The 18002-nt window shown below is 38.9% G+C and overlaps 1 protein-coding gene across 3 annotated transcripts in view; it reads left to right on the top strand.

Annotated features, from left to right (window-relative positions):
• Nucleotides 1-17724, top strand: part of ZCCHC7 (zinc finger CCHC-type containing 7) — a 238138-nt gene extending 220414 nt beyond the window's left edge. For 2 of the 3 annotated variants that reach the window (XM_032635504.1, XM_032635503.1), the window contains exons 7-9: nt 8325-8420; nt 14596-14713; nt 16954-17513. In XM_032635504.1, coding sequence (XP_032491395.1) covers nt 8325-8420; nt 14596-14713; nt 16954-17396 — 657 coding nt within the window. In that variant the 3' untranslated portion in view covers nt 17397-17513. Of the gene's footprint in view, nt 1-8324; nt 8421-14595; nt 14714-16953 lie in introns of all 3 variants that reach the window. The other variant, XM_032635505.1, reaches the window with a different exon arrangement.
• Nucleotides 17725-18002: the final 278 nt, after the last annotated feature.

The raw sequence follows: 18002 nt of genomic DNA, 5'->3' as shown, positions 1-18002 counted from the left end.
CAAAGGAAAGGGAGGGCATCCATTCTTACCCTGGCTACTTTTCATAAAACTAAATAAAATACTTAGAAAACTATATCTGATCTCTAGAGTAGGTAGTAAAAATAATATCTTCAAATAGGGGGAAAAAGTATATTTTAAATTCAAACTTTTGTTTTGCTCAAATGTCAAATTCATGCCATTAGGTCACTTCAACTAGTGGACTTTGACTATGTTGGCAAGCTTTTTGTTTGTTGTAACATTGTCTTGGCAAATCCTATTTGATTACTTGGGTTGAATATTTTAAAATACTTGAATATTGGGAGGAGGCTTGTACTATTAGTGAGTTTATTAAAAGAAGAAATTGGAAATATTTTTGAAAAAGTAAGGTAGTTTTCAAACATGAAAAGCATAATTGATTTGAGAGGTGTATATACAAATGTGACATAATTGATTTGAGAGGTGTATATACAAACATTGATATACAAATGTTCAGAAGGACTGGAGCTAAGCTCAGTGCTTTATCAGTGTTACATTTGGTCATTAATACATTTACTTCAAGTACTTAATATATTTGCTTTTTAATATATACTCATATAACAAATTAGATTAATAAAAAACATAGTCTAGTCTTTAAGCATATGTATGATTTTTAAAATAAGTCTGTTTTGCATTCACAAGAGTAGAAAATTCCCTTTAGTTAGTGCAATTGATTGCAGATCGTATATAGTAATGAGCTTCAACTAGATACAAACCCTCATTGGATCAAAGTCAGTTTAGATAAGGGCAGCTCAAGGTCACAGAGAGAGATGCCCAACAGGTCATTTGCATAAAAAATTACTGTTAGAAATAGGACACTGAGGCAGCTCTGGCGTTTTGATCTCTTGGCCTTTGTCATGGAGATTCCTAGTAGTGAAGGGAGTAAGGCCAGTGTCCTAGATAATGATTAACTGTTTTAATGGCATTCATTCATTCATTCCGCACTAACTACTCATGCAGAAAAAAGGGTTATGTAAAATGACATTAGAAGAAAATCATTTGTAATCGTTGCATCGGGCTGCACTTTGAGGAGACATTAGGAGTAAATCCGTGGCGTGGTAGGCTTATGCTTTATCTTCTGATATTTACTGAGTTTACTGGTGCATGAAAAGCTTTCAGCAAGAATAGCAGATGGGATGGACCTTTCATAGGTAACGCTATCTACCAGGTTATTACTTCTATATATTGATAGTAAAGTAATCTCTAAGATATCACCCTACAAATATAGATTATTTAAATGTCTGTAACAAAAAAAAAAGAAAAGAAAAAGATCTGCTTTCATAAATAGTTCATTTGGTTATCCATTGGGTCAAAGTCTTTAGATAAATCTTTTAACTTTAAAAAAAGTTCTGAAAACTACATTCATTCCCTTGCATTTAACTTTTTGTCTGCAGTACAGACATGTATGACAGAATCTTGAACTTAGAGCTAATCAGTTGACACATTCTGCTTTAAATTGGACCTTTACTGTTAATTAAAAATAAAGACACGCTCCAAGGCAGAAATATTGAGTCACAGATTTATATTTCTAACACTTTAAATAGCCGTAGGATTTTTGTTAGATCATAGTATGAAAACTTGTCCACTGGAAATAATTATTGAGTTTTCACTACTGTATTTTCTAATACAGAAATGTTCTCTAATTAGGTAAGATCTAGGCTGATTTCATTCCTATTAAATCCTAGTACATGATAGTTTATTAAAATGAGAGTATGTAGATAGTGTTTGTTATGTCATTTACTAATTAATTATTGTGAAAGTTTAAATTTCCATAGCACAATATAAATACTGTTGCTATTTTTATTAGTAATAATGGAAGTTTTTAACTAGTGATATTATTCAGATGAATGAACATCCAAATGTTTGCACTTCATCCAGGGGCATAAATGAACAGTGGGGCTAAATATGAAGCTTTTTGAATGAGATTTCTTTCAAAATAAAATAAGTATCAACATGAAACATGCTTTCAAAATCTTGGTTAAGAAGGATGTCTCTATTACTGGTACTGTAAGACTGATTCCTATTCTCTTTGTATTACTAATTCCTTCCTGGTTCTGCCAGAGTACATAGCTAATTCTCAAGGTAAAGTATGAGAGATGCTTAGGAAGCTGTATTAATTTATTCAGCCTTTTTAATATATCAAAGCATAATTTTATACATTGTCCCTTAATGACATAAAAATTAATATAATTTCCCAAAGTATCCAAATTATTAACAATAACTAAAATGTATTGGATGCTTACTATGGACCGTGTACTTTATATATGCATTACCTGATTATTCATTCATTAATATTTGCTGAACTCCTACTATAGGCCTAGGCCTGTTGTAGGAACTGGGGTACAGCACTGAACAAAAAAACAGAATCCTTTTATGTTGGGGGATAGACAAAACAAACAAGTAAAATATACAGTATGTCAGATGTAGTAAGTGCCATGGAGTTTTAAAAAAGGAAGAGAGGGAGGGTAGTGAAGCAGCGTAGGGAACACCAATTGGAGGGAGCTAGCAACGTTAAATAGGGTGGTCAGGAGGGCCTTACTAAGAAAATGACATTTGAGTCAAGACTTGAAGGAAGTGAAGGAGCTTACCATATTTACCTGGGGGAAGAGTGCTGCAGACAGATGGAACAGCATTTAGTACTACTTGTAATTTCCTCAAACTTAAGCAATAAAATAATTAAATTCAGAGAAATTCTATGAAGCTTTTGCTCTGTATCCTCAATCAGTAGCAGAGATTTTCAGTATTCATATCTACTTTAAATACTTTTATTGGCTGCATAATTCATTTTCACTCTAAAATTTTAGAGGCTGTAACATCTACTCATTCACCACCTATTTATTGAGCACTTACTATGCTCTAGGTCAGGTGTTGGCAAACTTTTTTTGTAAAGAGCCAGACAGTAAATATTTTAGCTTGGCAGGCCAGTCAATGGTCTCTGTCATAACTTGATCCCTGTAGCATGAAAAGCAGCCTGGCTGTGTTCCAATAATTTATGGACACTGAATTTTGAATTGTATATAATTTTCACATATTACAAAACATTCTTTTTAAAAATTTTTAAGCCATTTAAAAATGTTAAAATCATTCTTACCTTATAGGCCATACCAAACAGGCAGGAGGCTGGATTTGACCTGCCAGCCATAGTTTGCACACTTACTCTAGATTTTGGGCATAGGGATGCATAGTGGACTAGATGAAGATCCCTCCCCTCATGCTCCTCGCATTCTAGAAATGGGGAAGCAGACGATAAACATAATAAATAACCAGTTTAGTATTCTAGAGGGTGAAATAGGGAAAGGAGGATCAGGAGCACTGTGGCCTTTACTCTGAGAGGAGGTGATAGGAATGAACCACTGAAGAGTTGTGTAGTAGTGTGACTATCCTTGTGTTCTGCGCTCCCAAGGAGAAGCCAGAAGCACCCGTAGGGGTACAGGTGGCCCCTCCTGTGAGGAAGTCCCTACCTGTATCCGTTCCAATGTCTGGATATCCCTGCTAATTTAGTTCTCATCAGCTCCCCTCATAATTACTTCCTGATTCATCTTGTCCTTTTGCGTAAGATTTGAACCAATGGAACTCTTATTCCGTGGACTAAACATAAGTGAACGTATTTTCCTTCTCATGCATCAATCTAGAATTCTGGGTTCAGAGATAAATTGTCATGTATTTGCACAAACATAAGTAGAGAAACTTTTAAACATAGGTAAGTTTTTCAGAGAATGTGTAGAATCGCGGCGGGGGGGGGGCGGTGGATTATTCTTTCATTGGTTATACTCTCTGCTAACAGTTGCCAGTTAGTTGTTGAGCCCATACCATTAGCTTCACACTAGCTTCCCATGACACATAAAGTAAATCCAGCGCTCTTCACCCTTATCTATGATCTGGCCCCTCTTCACCTTTAGAACCTCCTTTTCTCCTGGTCTTCCTTCACCTACTACACTTCCAAGTTATAGATATTTTTCAGATACTCAAATATAGCAAGCTTATGCTCACCTCAGGGCTTTGCACTACCTGTTCCCCATGCCTTATGCCCAGAATGCTGTTTCCCCAGTGGTCACATACTTGGGGGTTTTTTGTTATAAGAAATGACCTTCCCAGTGAGAGTTTCCCCCAAAGTCAATCTGAGTCACCACCAATGACTCATTTACATAACTGTTTTAATTGCCTGCATACCATTTATTACTATCTGATACTGTCCGTGTGTGTGTGTGTGTGTGTGTGTGTGTGTGTGTGTGTGTGTGTTTTGTTGGTTTTGTTCATCTGTCTTCCACCACTGGAGATGTGAGCAATGATTTTTGTCTTGCTCACTTCTCAATTAGCTAATCTTAGAACAGTATCTGGCATGTATTAGGTACTCAATAATTATTTTTTGAATAGATTAATGAAAGAATGTATATAGATGCTCATGCCATGTGCCCAGCACTCTGGTAAATGTCACTAATGGAGACATCCTTGGACTTACATTTTGCTCTACTTCTCCCCTTCCTTTCTCCCATACACAGTGTGGTTTCTTGAAAAAGTCATCTATGTTCTGTTCTTTAGCATCTTTCTACTTGCAATAAACCCCTTACAATCTGGCTTGTGCCTCTGCCTCTCAAATGCAACTGCTCACACCAGTTACCAGTTGCCAACAACTTCCTGGCTGTTAAGTCCAATGGATTTTGTAGTCTTCGTTGTACTTGATTCACCAGTAGCTTTTGACAACTTCTTCCTTGAAACATTATCTGTTCTACCTTCACATCCATGGTACCACCTCTTTTGGTTTTATTTCTTTCTCTTAAACCACATATACTCATGGTTGCAATTTTGTATCACATCAAATAATATAGTTATCTTTTAGATGGAAAAATTATTTCTGCTTCGTAATTTCATGTCTTCCCGGTGCTCTACTACTTGAACAAATTTGTAAACCGCTGCATGAGTTCACATGCTTATGTACATACCACTTAAAACTGTATTTAAGGGACTTCCCTGGTGGCACAGTGGTTAAGAATCTGCCTGCCAGTGCAGGGAACACGGGTTTGAACCTGTTCTGGGAAGATCCCACATGCTGGGGAGCAACTAAGCCCGTGCACCACAACTACTGAAGCCCGTGTGCCACAACTACTGAAGGCCGTGCGCCTAGAGCCTATGCTCTGCAACAAGAGAAGCCACCGCAATGAGAAGCCCGCACACCACAATGAAGAGTAGCCCCTGCTCGCCGCAACTAGAAAAAGCCCGTGCACAGCAATGAAGACCCAATGCAGCCAAAAATAAATAAATAGATTAATTAATTTTTTTAAAAACTGTATTTAATGGCTTTTAGCTAGTCTTAATTCGTGACCCACGTTTTTTATTAGAGGATATAAAACATTTGTTGACTGTGTTTTTTGTTTGCTTGTTTTTTGGTTTTTTTTCTTTGATGTGCAGACCATTTTTAATGTCTTTATTGAATTTGTTACAATATTGCTTCTGTTTAATGTTTTGGTTTTTTGGCCCAGAGGCATGTGGGATCTTAGCTCCCTGACCAGGGATCGAACCTGCATCCCCTGCATTAGAAGGTGAAGTCTTAACCACTGGACCGCCAGGGAAGTCCCTGACTGTGTTTTTGATTATATCCCAATTGGTAATAGCTGAGATTGTAAATTCCATTTTGTATTTTCATTAGAAAACATCTTTCAGGTTATTGTCATCCTCGTTTTTCAATTTAGGAAATGGAGCTAAAAGTAAAGTTGTTTGAAGAAGGTTATTTTTATAACCTACAGATTATTTTCCTGTATTGAGAAAATAAAACATCCCACAGACCACCTATTCGCCACATTAAATAACAACAAAATCAGTTGACAGACCAGTTAGTTGGCCCTCTTTGTAGACACCCAATAAAGAATATAAGAAATAAACTTATCCAAGTTTATTCTCATCCTTTCAATCTCCGAAAAATATGGGGGGAATTAGTTTTTTCTCCTCCTGTTTAAAGCCCATGCCACGTCAGGAGTTTTGCTCTATCCATCCTTTCTCTGTGTTTTCAACTTCTCCACCTCTATTAGCTTTCTCACATGTTCAGGTCTCTCCCATTCTAATAACAAACTCCACCAAATCCTCCTCCTAGGTACTGACTGATTTTATTTTGCCCCTTCTTACTCATGCTTCTTAAAATAATATATACCTACTGTCTACTTTTCTTCAACTTCCATTCATTTTTTTAAACATTTCTTGTTATGAAATGTAATATACATAGTGAAAAGTGCATCAAACATATGTGTACAATTTAATAAATTAGTTATATAACACACTTAAGTTATATGACACCACTGTGTTCGAAAATAGAAAATTGCAGCTACCCCGAGACCCTCTGTGCTCTATTCTCTCCCCATAGGAAGTAACCACTGTCCTGGCTTTTGTGGGTAATCACTTCCTTCCTCTTCTTTATAGTTCTACCACCTTTGAATGCATCTCCTTCACTCTTCAACCTATTGCTTTCTACTCTTTCTACCTTCTTACTGATTCCAAAATTCTCACAATAAAGTTATCCATGAACAGTGCAAAATCTAAGGGTGTTTCCCAGCCCTAATCTCACTAGGCTTCTCTGCTGTATTTGACATCGTAGATCAGTTCATCCATCTTGAAACTACTCTAAGGTCTATGACTATTCTCTGTGGCTCTGCATTCTTTAACCTCTCCTTCTCTGTCTCTTTCACAGGCTTTTCTGCCTGCCCCTCGTGTGTTGTTCCCAGGGTTCCATCTTTAGCTCACTGCTGCTCATCTGGCTATGGCGATACTGTCCACTCTGGTCATTTCAGCCTCCACTATTAATGCAGCTTTCAGATCTAATCTTCAGCACAGATGTGTTTTCTAAGCTTTATCTTACATAGATAACTGCCTGGTGGACATCTGTCTCCACCTAGATACTCAACATCCAAAAAGGACTTCATCATCTTTCCCTCTAAATTGACTCTGCCTTCTTTTCCTACCTTTTCTGAATCAGTTGTTGACACTATTGCTCGCCAGTTTACCCAAGTTAGAAACCTGAAAAGCATCCTAATTTCTCTTTACCCTCTACCTAAAATTTTCCATTTGATTTACAAATGGAAATTTGTACAAAATTACAAATTGACAAATTTACATCTAATTCTTTTAGAGTAAATTTAAATTTTTTATATTTCAAGGGAAACTTTACCTGAGTTCCTTACCCATCCAATGATGAGTCCTCCTTTTCACTCCATTAATACCTTGTACACGGTTCTATCACTGTGCTTACATTGTTGTCGTTAGCTATTTTTATGTCTGTCATGTTCTACTGGGCTTTTATTCTCTGAGATACCTAATACGTAACACAGTATTGGGCACAATGCGGAATGGAATGAGGAGTGAGGAAGGTGAGGAAAGCATACATTGATGTTAAGAATAAAAGAACTGTTATGTTACACACTTCAATACACAGAACCATCTGAATATGGGGTCTCCACACTAAACTGTAGGAGGCAGTATTTCTTTTCTTCTTTTAATTTTATTTATTTATTTATTATTATTTTTTTTTTTTTGGCTGCATTGGGTCTTTGTTCCTGCACGCAGGCTTTCTCTAGTTGTGGCAAGCAGGGGTACTCTTTGTTGCAGTGCACGGGTTTCTCATTGCAGTGGCTTCTCTTGTTGCAGAACACGGGCTCTAGGTGCGCGGGCTAAGTAGTTGCAGCACGTGGGCCCTAGAGCACATGGGCTTCAGTAGTCGTGGCACATGGGCTCAGTAGTTGTGGCACACGGGCTCTAGGGCACATGGGCTTCAGTAGTTGTGGCATGTGGGCTCAGTTGGGGCCTGCGGGCTCTAGAGCACAGGCTCAAGTATCTGTGACGCACAGGCTTAGTTGCTCTGTGGCATGTGGGATCTTACCGGATCAGGGCTCGAATCCGTGTCCCCTGCCTTAGCAGGCGGATTCTTACCCACTGCGCTACCAGGGAAGTCCCAGGACACGTGTTCGAGCCCTGGTCCGGGAAGATCCCACATGCCGCAGAGCAACAAAGCCTGCGGGCCACAGATACTTGAGCCTATGCTCTAGAGCCTGCGAGCCACAACTACTGAAGCCCGCACACCACAACTATTGAAGCCCACGCGCCTAGAGCCCGTGCTCTGCAACAGGAGAGACCCCCCGCACCGCAACGAGGAGTGGCCCCCGCTCGCCACAACTAGAGAGAAGACCGTGCACAGCAACGAAGACCCAATGCAGCCAAAAATAAATAAAAACCATGAGGATATATATTTTTTAAAGTTCTTTTGGAAAGAATGAGGTTTTAATTTTCTTCTGACATTCACTAAATCTTCACAAATATTCATGTTGCAGACCAAACCTGGACCACCCAAAAAGCCAAAGACCCCTTCTGGACAATCAGCCTTAGTGTATTGCTACAACTGCGGGCAAGAAGGCCATTACGGACATGTAAGTTTAAGTGGAATTTGGGCATAAAGCGTTCTGTTGTTCAGGAGTGGTTGCTGAAAGATGAGCCCGAGTAATTCTGAACACATTTCTTTTATAAACCAATATCTTGAAGTAAGACTTAATATATTTTCAACTGATTTACTTCTATCCCTACCAGAGTAACAGATCTGTCAGAGCACATTCTTCTAAATGTTTTAAGTTTACATGCATGTTAGTCTAAAACAAATACAGCTCATAGAATCATTCAGACAAATCATAGTAGTCAATAGAATGGTTACAGTTCTCACGAGTTCTTAGGATTACTAGTACTTTGACCCAGCCAAATCGTGATTTTTAGATTTTCTATATAGTTCTCCAATGTCTCTGGTTTTCCCCGGTACTGTGTTCAGTTAAATCTTTACCACTCACCTGCAAACCCTGACACTCGCTAGTGGAAAGACAGAGGTGCTGTATCATCAGCCATCCTGCCTACCCCACAAATGCCCCAATTCCCTATCCAACCTGCATGTTTCCTAACCCTAACTGAAAGGGCCAAACTTTGTGTGTTCTAGATACTGAGGTGTCAAAGCAGAAACTTGCTGCTCTGAGGTGGGAGTGAGTCTCCTAGCCAGTTATCTCATTAAGCATGAAACAGCAACAGCTCATCCCAGAGACAGGATGCAATAAGAATAGACTCACAGCCCGTATGTTCTGGGAATCTTGAGACAGAGGAGGAAAGGCAGTGGCACAAGAAGTAGAAAATTTGTATGGAGAAATACACTCCCAATCTCCAGATAGGCTTCTAATAGCCTAGAAACCAAAATATACTAATATCAAGTCAGATCTGATGACAGGAGGCAGAAAGCACACAGAGGTAGGGAGTCTACAAAATGGATAGAGGTGTGAGCAGTAGGATGGAATGGTATTGCAGGTCACGTGTTGAGTTCTGACCACGGCACTTCACCAGTGCAGACCTTGGGGACAGAGCTCTACGATACGGGGAGAGACAAAAAGTCTGGAGAAGAAAAAGTGTGGGACAGAGTCCATCAACAGATGGAGTTTTTCTTCCATATTGGGACAGCAGGACCGTGGAGTGAAGGGATAGAATATGAAAGAGAGGATGGAGCTCTGATCCTCAGTTTTAATTTTTGCTCTACTGCTGACTTAACCATGTGACTTAAAACAACCCATTTTTTCTCCCTGGTCTCCAGTTTCTTTATTTCCAAAGCAAAGAAGTTGTACAGGGAGAGCTCTCAGCACTGATTTGGTATTTCCAATGTGATCAGATCCATAGTATGGGGATACAGACGGAGGGACCTTGCAGTATAATTACCTCACTTCTATAGAAATCACACTGAAAAGCTAGTTTGAGAATACCTTGTTTTTGCAAAATTATCATCTCTAGATCTTTTACTGCTCTGTGTATTCCTCCTTGTTGCCAAAACTCAGATGTTGTTTAGCGAACATATTCACATAAGCAGTCCACTGCCACACTAATCACACAGATGTACAATTTATGCTTGCTTACCTCTTTAAAGCAAAAGGGTATAATTTTAGCATTTATGTTTGTTCAATTAAGGAAAAACAATTAGAGTTGGACACATACTGCTTACTAGTCACTCCTGTTAATGTAGATAGGAAATATATTAAAAGCATTTGGAACTTATCCCTGAAATCTAGATTTAGATAATTTTTAATTTACCATAAAGCAAATTTGGCAGCCTCATTGCTGCCATAGATGAAGAACTCTAGATTATCCACACTAATGAAGAAGATCAGTGGTGTGGCTAATCCAGAATAGTAGATAAATTATATAGCCAACTATCAATTGTCTGTGCTAATGGAGGGGACCAGTGATGTGGATAATCAAAATATAATTTACATTTAGCTTTGGAAAGTGTTTATAGTACTGTATAGCTCTGTAGAGCCACATCAGTCTAGACTGTATAGGATCCAAATAGGAGACTGGGCAGGTAGTTACAGCTGTCTGAGGGCCCCTCCCCTTCAGTTTCAGAACTTCAGCTCTATAGATGTTAATAAATAGCTTCTTCATGTGAAAGATACTCTAAGGGGAATGTGGCATCGCCCTTCCCTAATTCCACTCACTGTAACTGGGGAGGCAGGGACAATCATAAGCAGCTCCATATGAGGCAAACTGCAATAGGAAACAGTACTCACCATGTAAAGAGACTACTCCAGGATGAGTGGGGCGCTGGGAATATATCAAGAGCTCTAGTACCTTTTTGTAATTGTAATTTGCTCTTAATATTCTATAGAATCTGTCTTAGTCTCTTCAGGCTGCTATAAACAAACTACCATAGACTGAGTGGCTTATAAACAACAGGAATTTATTTCTCACCACAACCATGGAGCAGAATCAGTGTCTTGTGAGGACCGCTTCCTCATAGATGGCACTTTCTTGCTGTGTCCTCACATGGTGGAAGAGGCTAGAGAGCTCTGTGGGTTCTCTTTTACAAGAGTTCCACCCTTGTGATCTAATCACCTCCCAAAGGGTCCACCTCCTAATACCATCACCTTGAGGTTTAGATTTCAACACATGAATTGGGTGGGGGGATACACAAACATTCAAACCATAGTAGAATCTTAGACCCAAATTTTTTTTTTTTTTGCGATACGCAGGCCTCTCATGTTGTGGCCTCTCCTGTTGCGGAGCACAGGCTTCGGACGCGCAGGTTCAGCAGCCATGGCTCACGGGCCCAGCCGTTCCACGGCATGTGGGATCTTCCTGGACCGGGGCATGAACCCGTGTCCCCTGCATTAGCAGGCGGACTCTCAGCCACTGTGCCACCAGGGAAGCCCCCAGATCTCTTATGGGTATCATTTCTTCTGGAAACTTGGTGCCACCATGGATAGTGATTTATAAAAGCAATTCTTTATGTTACCCTATAGGTTTGCCTTATAACTTTCAACACCCAAAAAAGCCCAAAAAGATCCAGAAACTCAACAACAGGTTAAATCTGAAGATAGTTGGAAGGAGGAAATTATAAAGATAAGAACCAAAATTACTGAAATAGAAAACATGATTAATAGCATCATCAAAACCAAAAGCTGGTTCATTTTCTTTTCAAAAGAAAAGAGACTTCTGGAAAAACTGCTCGAAGAAGAGGAAAAGGTACAAATAAACAATGAGTGAAAAAGTGTAAATAGCTTAAAATACAGTATAATTTTTTACTTAAAGAATACTGTATAAACTTCATAAAGTTCAGTGTTAGGGACTTCCCTGGCTGTCCAGTGGTTAAAACTCTGTGCTTCTACTGCAGGGGGCACAGGTTTGATCCCTGGTGGGGGAACTAAGATACTGCATGCTGCGTGGCCAAAAAACAAACAAAAAATAAAGTTCAATGTTAAATCTGAAAATGCAGCTAAAACAAATAATTCTCTGCAAAAATATAAATTAATCAAAATGATTGAAGAACAAACTTAGATGAACCAATACCACTAAAGAAACTGAATTAATAATCAGAATTCTCCCCACCAAAATATACCAGACCCAGGTGGGTTTGTAGTCAAGTGTTACCAAACCTTTATTCAGATAGATAATCCAAAGAACACCACTCACCTTAGTCTGTGAAACTATTATAACCTAAAAATACTTCAAAATATCTACAGAATGTTACCATTTTTGTGAAATCTGAACACTTCAAAGTTATACTGTTGTTTATTGGAATATTTATTAATAGTAAGAGTATGAAAACATGAGAATGGCAGGCACCAACTTTAAGACCATGGAAGCTTCTGGAAAGGGAAGGAGATGAATGGGAAGTAGGAAGGAGAGTTAGACAGAGGATCTCATTATATCATTAATGCTTAGGGGGAAACAACTAAATTAAGGGTAAATGTTGATTTGATAAAGCTAAATGGTTAGGTACAGATTTCTATTACTTTATTTTCTATACTTAAGTGTATATTTAGAATGATTCCTAGTTTTTAAAATCTACAAATTATGTTTCTAAGTGTATGGTGGCCAGTTTGGTGAAGTATCTTAGAATTACAAGTTGACCTCTTGCTCTGTTGGTGGAAATGTAAATGGATACAGCCACTATGGAAAACAGTATGGAGGTTCCTTAAAAAACTACAAATAGAACTACCATATGACCCAGCAATCCCACTACTAGGCATAGTAATTCAAAAAGAGTCATGTACCACAATGTTCATTGCAGCTCTATTTACAATAGCCAGGACATGGAAGCAACCTAAGTGTCCATCGACAGATGAATGGATAAAGAAGATGTACATATATACAATGGAATATTACTCAGCCATAAAAAGAAACGAAATTGAGTTATTTGTAATGAGGTGGATGGACCTAGAGTCTGTCATACAGAGTGAAGTAAGTCAGAAAAAGAAAAACAAATACTGTATGCTAACACATATACATGAAATCTAAAAAAAGAAAAAAATGGTTCTGAAGAACCTAGGGGCAGGACAGGAATAAAGACACAGACGTAGAGAATGGACTTGAGGACACGGGGAAGGGGAATGGTAAGCTGGGACGAAGTGAGAGAGTGGCATGGACATATATACACTACCAAATGTAAAATCGATAGCTAGTGGGAAGCAGCCACATAGCACAGGGAGATCAGCTCGGTGCTTTGTGACCACCTAGAGGGGTGGGATAGGGCGGGTGAGAGGGACATGCAAGAGGGAGGGGTTATGGGGATGTATGTATATGTATAGCTGATTCACTTTGATATAAAGCAGAAAGTAACACACCATTATAAAGCAATTATACTCCAATAAAGATGTTAAGAAAAAAAAAGAATTACAAGTTGAGTATATAATGACAAAGTTATGATAAATCAGCTGAATTCTATGCAGATATTTCACATACTTTCTTCCTAAGAGGTACAGATTTTCCCCATTATCTGAAAGTAGAGCGTTCCTGTGAAACCTTTCCTAAGCCAAAGTAGCTGTAAAGCAAAGCAGCAGTTACCTTACAACACATCTTTCTAACGAATGCAAAAAATAAATGGAGATAAAGCACAGATGCTCACAGACACAGTTCAAAGCTATGGTGGCTTGATGCCGAGATGCTGAGTGTAGTTCCTGGGGGAGGAGCTTGGTGGTGCCACTCTCACTGCTCCGGGTGCTCACTGTCTCTGTATGGTTGCTGCAAAACAAGTGCTAAACACTATTTTCACTTTTCACCTTTTCTTGTAAAGGTGAAAATCCTCTTCATATTTCTTTCTGCTAGTGAAAACAGGTCTTTCATAAAAGTGAAGCGGTATAAAGCAAACTTTTTAAAAGCAGGGGATACTTGTAGTTTAATTTTCTTCAGTACCTAGCTAAGAAGCACTGAACGTTTATAATAACTTTTAGGCAAGATGGCAGAAGACAGAAGCGGAAAGTTCCAAAATGAAGCCTCTTTCAAATGAAAGACATTATTTGGTTTGAGACAAGCTGAATGGATATGTGTCACAGACCAGGATAAACAAAGCCTACTACATGGGACTTGGGTCAGGCCAAGGATGTGGATTTGGAAAGTAGCAGCTACCAGAAGGCCAGAGTCAGGAGAGTAGGGAGCTGTCCTGGGGTGAGTGAGAGGAGTGATCTCTTCTTGAGTAGGGGGAGCAAAGAGAAGAGAGGTTTCCTTCAGAATTACCTAGGAACATTTTCAAGCTAGGCACAACCCACCACCACCCTGCTCCCCACCATAAGAATCACTGCCCTTGTGAGCAGTGAGTGTTGGCTTAAAATAAGCTTGCAAAAAACTACTTGTGTGGATGAAAAGGAGTAAAGGGCTAAGAATTTACCCCACATTGAGGGTGTAAATGTGAAGAGAAGAAGAAAAGGAGAAACACTTGATGGAAGGCTGTTAGAAGAGACAGACAAGCAAAGAGCTGATAAAACATAATTTTAAATAAAATAAACCCTGCAACAGAGGAACAAGTCATTGCTGGGGGAGAGGGTTGGCAGGGAAGATTTAAAGAAGATAAGAAGGGTTTTGTAGGTAAAGAAATAAAGGAAGAAAATCCAAGCCTGAAAGACTAGCATGTAAGCATGATCGGGTGTTTGGCTGATCCTCCCAGTGTCCCAGCAAGACCACATCCTGCAGCCACAGTGTGAGTATCAGCAATGGGGGCTCGTCACTAATTACAGTGGTCCATAATCTTACAAAAAAAGTTGTCTGAACAGTGTGACCTTGTGACATCATAATTTCAAATACAATTTGCAGGAATGTACAGAAAGACGAATGTTTAACCAGACCTTTCCAACATCTCCATTCATCTACTACTATGATGACAAATATGAAATCCGGGAGAGAGATCAGAGAATAAAACGAAAAGTGAAAGGTATGTTACTAGATTTCTTACTAAATCACCTTTGCAATAGTTCCTTAATTTCTTTTTTTGCACTGTCTTTGCAAACTGCTTTGTGGGCCTTTGGTTAGGACAGAAAATGTTTTTAATAGTTACTATAGAAACTGGAACTTTCTTTTTTTCTTTTCTTTTTTAAAAATTTATTTATTTAATTTATTTATTTTTGGCTGTGTTGGGTCTTTGTTGTTGCACGTGGGCTTTCTCTAGTTGCGGCGAGTGGGGGCTACTCTTTGTTGCGGTGCGCGGGCTTCTCATTGCAGTGGCTTCTCCTGTTGCAGAGCTTAGGCTCTAGGCATGCAGGCTTCAGTAGTTGTGGCTCATGGGGTCTAGAGTGCAGGCTCAGTAGTTGTGGTGCACGGGCTTAGTTGCTCCACAGCATGTGAGATCTTCCCAGCCCAGGGCTCGAACCCGTGTCCCCTGCATCAGCAAGTGGATTCTTAACCACTGCGCCACCAGGGAAGCCCGAAACTGGAACTTCCTTGATCTCCAGAAATCAAGCACCCACTTCCAAAATCCTGTGTTTTAATCTATTCACCGTGAACATTTTTCTCACATAATGATCATTTTAGAAAATGTCCAGAAAATACTTATATCCATTTATGCATGCAGAGTTTTTAAAGCTTCCTTTGAGATTTTTCTTTTAGACAAATAATTATGTTCTCCCTCTTTATATCTCTAGTATTTTTCAAGCAAAGAAAAGCTTGCCCTGCTAGGTGATTCCTGGAGCTTCCCCAAAGAAGTCATTTTTTATTGGCCACCATTATGAACAGAGCTCCAGATCCACAGCCACCCTCCATTTCTTTATTTGCTGTTGCTAACATAATGTTCTTTCTCACCAAATTATTTTATAATTTAGGCTTATTTTCTCTGCCACTCTTCTTTCTTGCTGTATGCTTCACAGTGGTTTACAAAGTTATTTTTTTTGCTTTCAGGACCAAATAGTTCTATATTTTTCAAGTTAACTCATACATTGTTGACCCTTGGCCTTTTCATTATTCTCTTCCAGACTCTCTCTGAGTTCAGGTCCTTTCAAAACGAAGATAGTAATTTTGGAGGAAAGTAGAGGAATTACCTCTCAACTTCTGCATATTTTATCTCTCTATGTAGAGAAATTATAGTACAAGAAGATAATGATTAGACAACTAAATTTTTAAAAGATTACAAAGAAATGCACCAAAATGGCATCTCTGGATTAAAGGGTTGTGGATGGTTTCTCTGTTATTTTCTCTGTACTTTTCTGTATTTCCCAACTTTTCTTTAATGAGCATTTATAACTTTTATAATCAGGGAAATATCCTTTGTTCTCCTTTTTAATTAGTTATATCAGCAACTCTGTGGCGCAGATCCACTTTGAGGCTCACTATATTGGACTTTATATTTTATACTGAAGTCTATAAGTAATTATGGATACTTACTTTTGCTCTATATTCTAGAATTCAGTTTTGTCCCCTAAGTATACTACTTCGCACTCTGTCCCATTTTTTTTATTGGTGACTTCTTTAATCTTTCAGGGTTCTGTTGACCTTAGTTTTCATCCCTCACCGTAACCTCATCTCCCACTTATCCCATCAGAATCACTACCATCAGACGCTTACAGTAAGAGTGCCAAGTCCTGATAAAATATAACATCAGATCTGGCACTTAAACCTCTTAGATACACAAGTGTGTGCACATGTGCACACTCAGTCTCTAAGCCAGTGATCTCTACTCTGGAGGAATAATCTGGAGGAATAATCTCCTGTCCAGTGTGGCATCCACCTATAAGTACTGTGGCCAGACTTTATCTTCAGAGTATAATTGAAATGTCATATGAAACTGTCAAAAGGCCACATTATACATCTTGCTTCACCTTATCATCAAGGGCTGTCTCTTTATCACTGCAGGAACTTGAATTGGTCACACGTGACTTTTCACAAAGCTGACATGATTACTGCTCTCACTGGTCCCTGTCTCCCTTGTTGAACCTAGTTAAACTGTATTGAACAAAATAAGTATCATTGGATTTCTGGATGTTTTCCATGTTTAGAAATATAGAACTACAACCATTGAGTTTTTAGTGAGTGATTTTTTTTTTACCTTAGTAAGGGCTCTTTAGAATGTCATATCATTAATGCATTTAAATGTCTGGCTTCCCTCTCTGCTAAGTTATTCACAGACCAATGAAAGCTCTGCATGGAGTTGCTGAATATGCAGAAATACTTTATGTTTTCCAGAACTTCAGAAGAATGGGGACTTTCCAAGGCAGTTCAAGAGGCCTCATATGGAAGCAGCAGATAAGAGGCCCCACTGTGATATGAGGAAGAGCCGTGCCTCATGGAGAAGTAACACGTGGCCTCAAGAAAAGAAAGAGACCCAAAAAGAAGCCATGAACAGGACCAGCAGAGAGCGTGAGAAGCACAGGAAGGCTGACAGGTGTCATGAAGTGGATGAGGACTACCCCAGGGGCCCCAGAGTCCACTCTTCTCCTGGCACTGTCAAAACCCAGAAGCCTTACAAGACCTTTCACCGCTCATTGCATTACCACAAGCCAAGTGAAGACGGGCTGCCCAGAGAGGGCAGGAGGGTCAGGCATAAGAAAAAGGAGAGCTGTTTGGAGGATGATGACAATGATAATTTATTTCTCATTAAGCAGAGGAAAAAAAAGTCTAAGCTGTGAGTTAGCTTTTGATTTGGCTTCCCAGTGTTTGGTCTTCATGTCTACAACATCCTGGCAATATTTGTATTACCTATGACTAAATAAAATGAGGTTTTTGTTTTTGTTTTTTTAATCTCAGCCATACCTAGAGCTATTGAACAAAGTCCTTGGAGATCTCAGTTCTCTGTGTCCAACAGGTTATTAGGTAAGAAAACAAAGATAAACTCGGACTTCCCCTGTTCCAGGATGTCATTTTTATTCACTCAGTACCCTAGGGATAGGAAGAATTAATCTTTTCATACAAAAAATTTTTTTTAGTATTTTGAAAAAATAAAAAAGCTCATTAAATATATGCAGTGTATGAAAATTAAATCCTTGCAAGAAGATAAATTAATGCTAATATGAAAAATTCATCACTTTTTCAGCATTCCTTTTTTTTAATATCGGAAAGGATAATAACTATATATCTAAATCTGGCTTTTCTTGCTTCTGAAGCTGGTGTCAGAATCTTACTTTGGTCAGCGTATCACAGGCTGAAAATGAGGGTGTTGTCATTGAAGCACTGAAGAGACAGGGAATTGGGTTTTAGAGCAAAATACAAGTAAGGAATCCATCCAGAGTAAATGT

Source organism: Phocoena sinus, chromosome 6, assembly GCF_008692025.1.
Source record: "Phocoena sinus isolate mPhoSin1 chromosome 6, mPhoSin1.pri, whole genome shotgun sequence".
NCBI classification, from domain to species: Eukaryota; Metazoa; Chordata; class Mammalia; order Artiodactyla; family Phocoenidae; genus Phocoena; species Phocoena sinus.
This window is presented reverse-complemented; position numbering and strand designations above follow the sequence as displayed.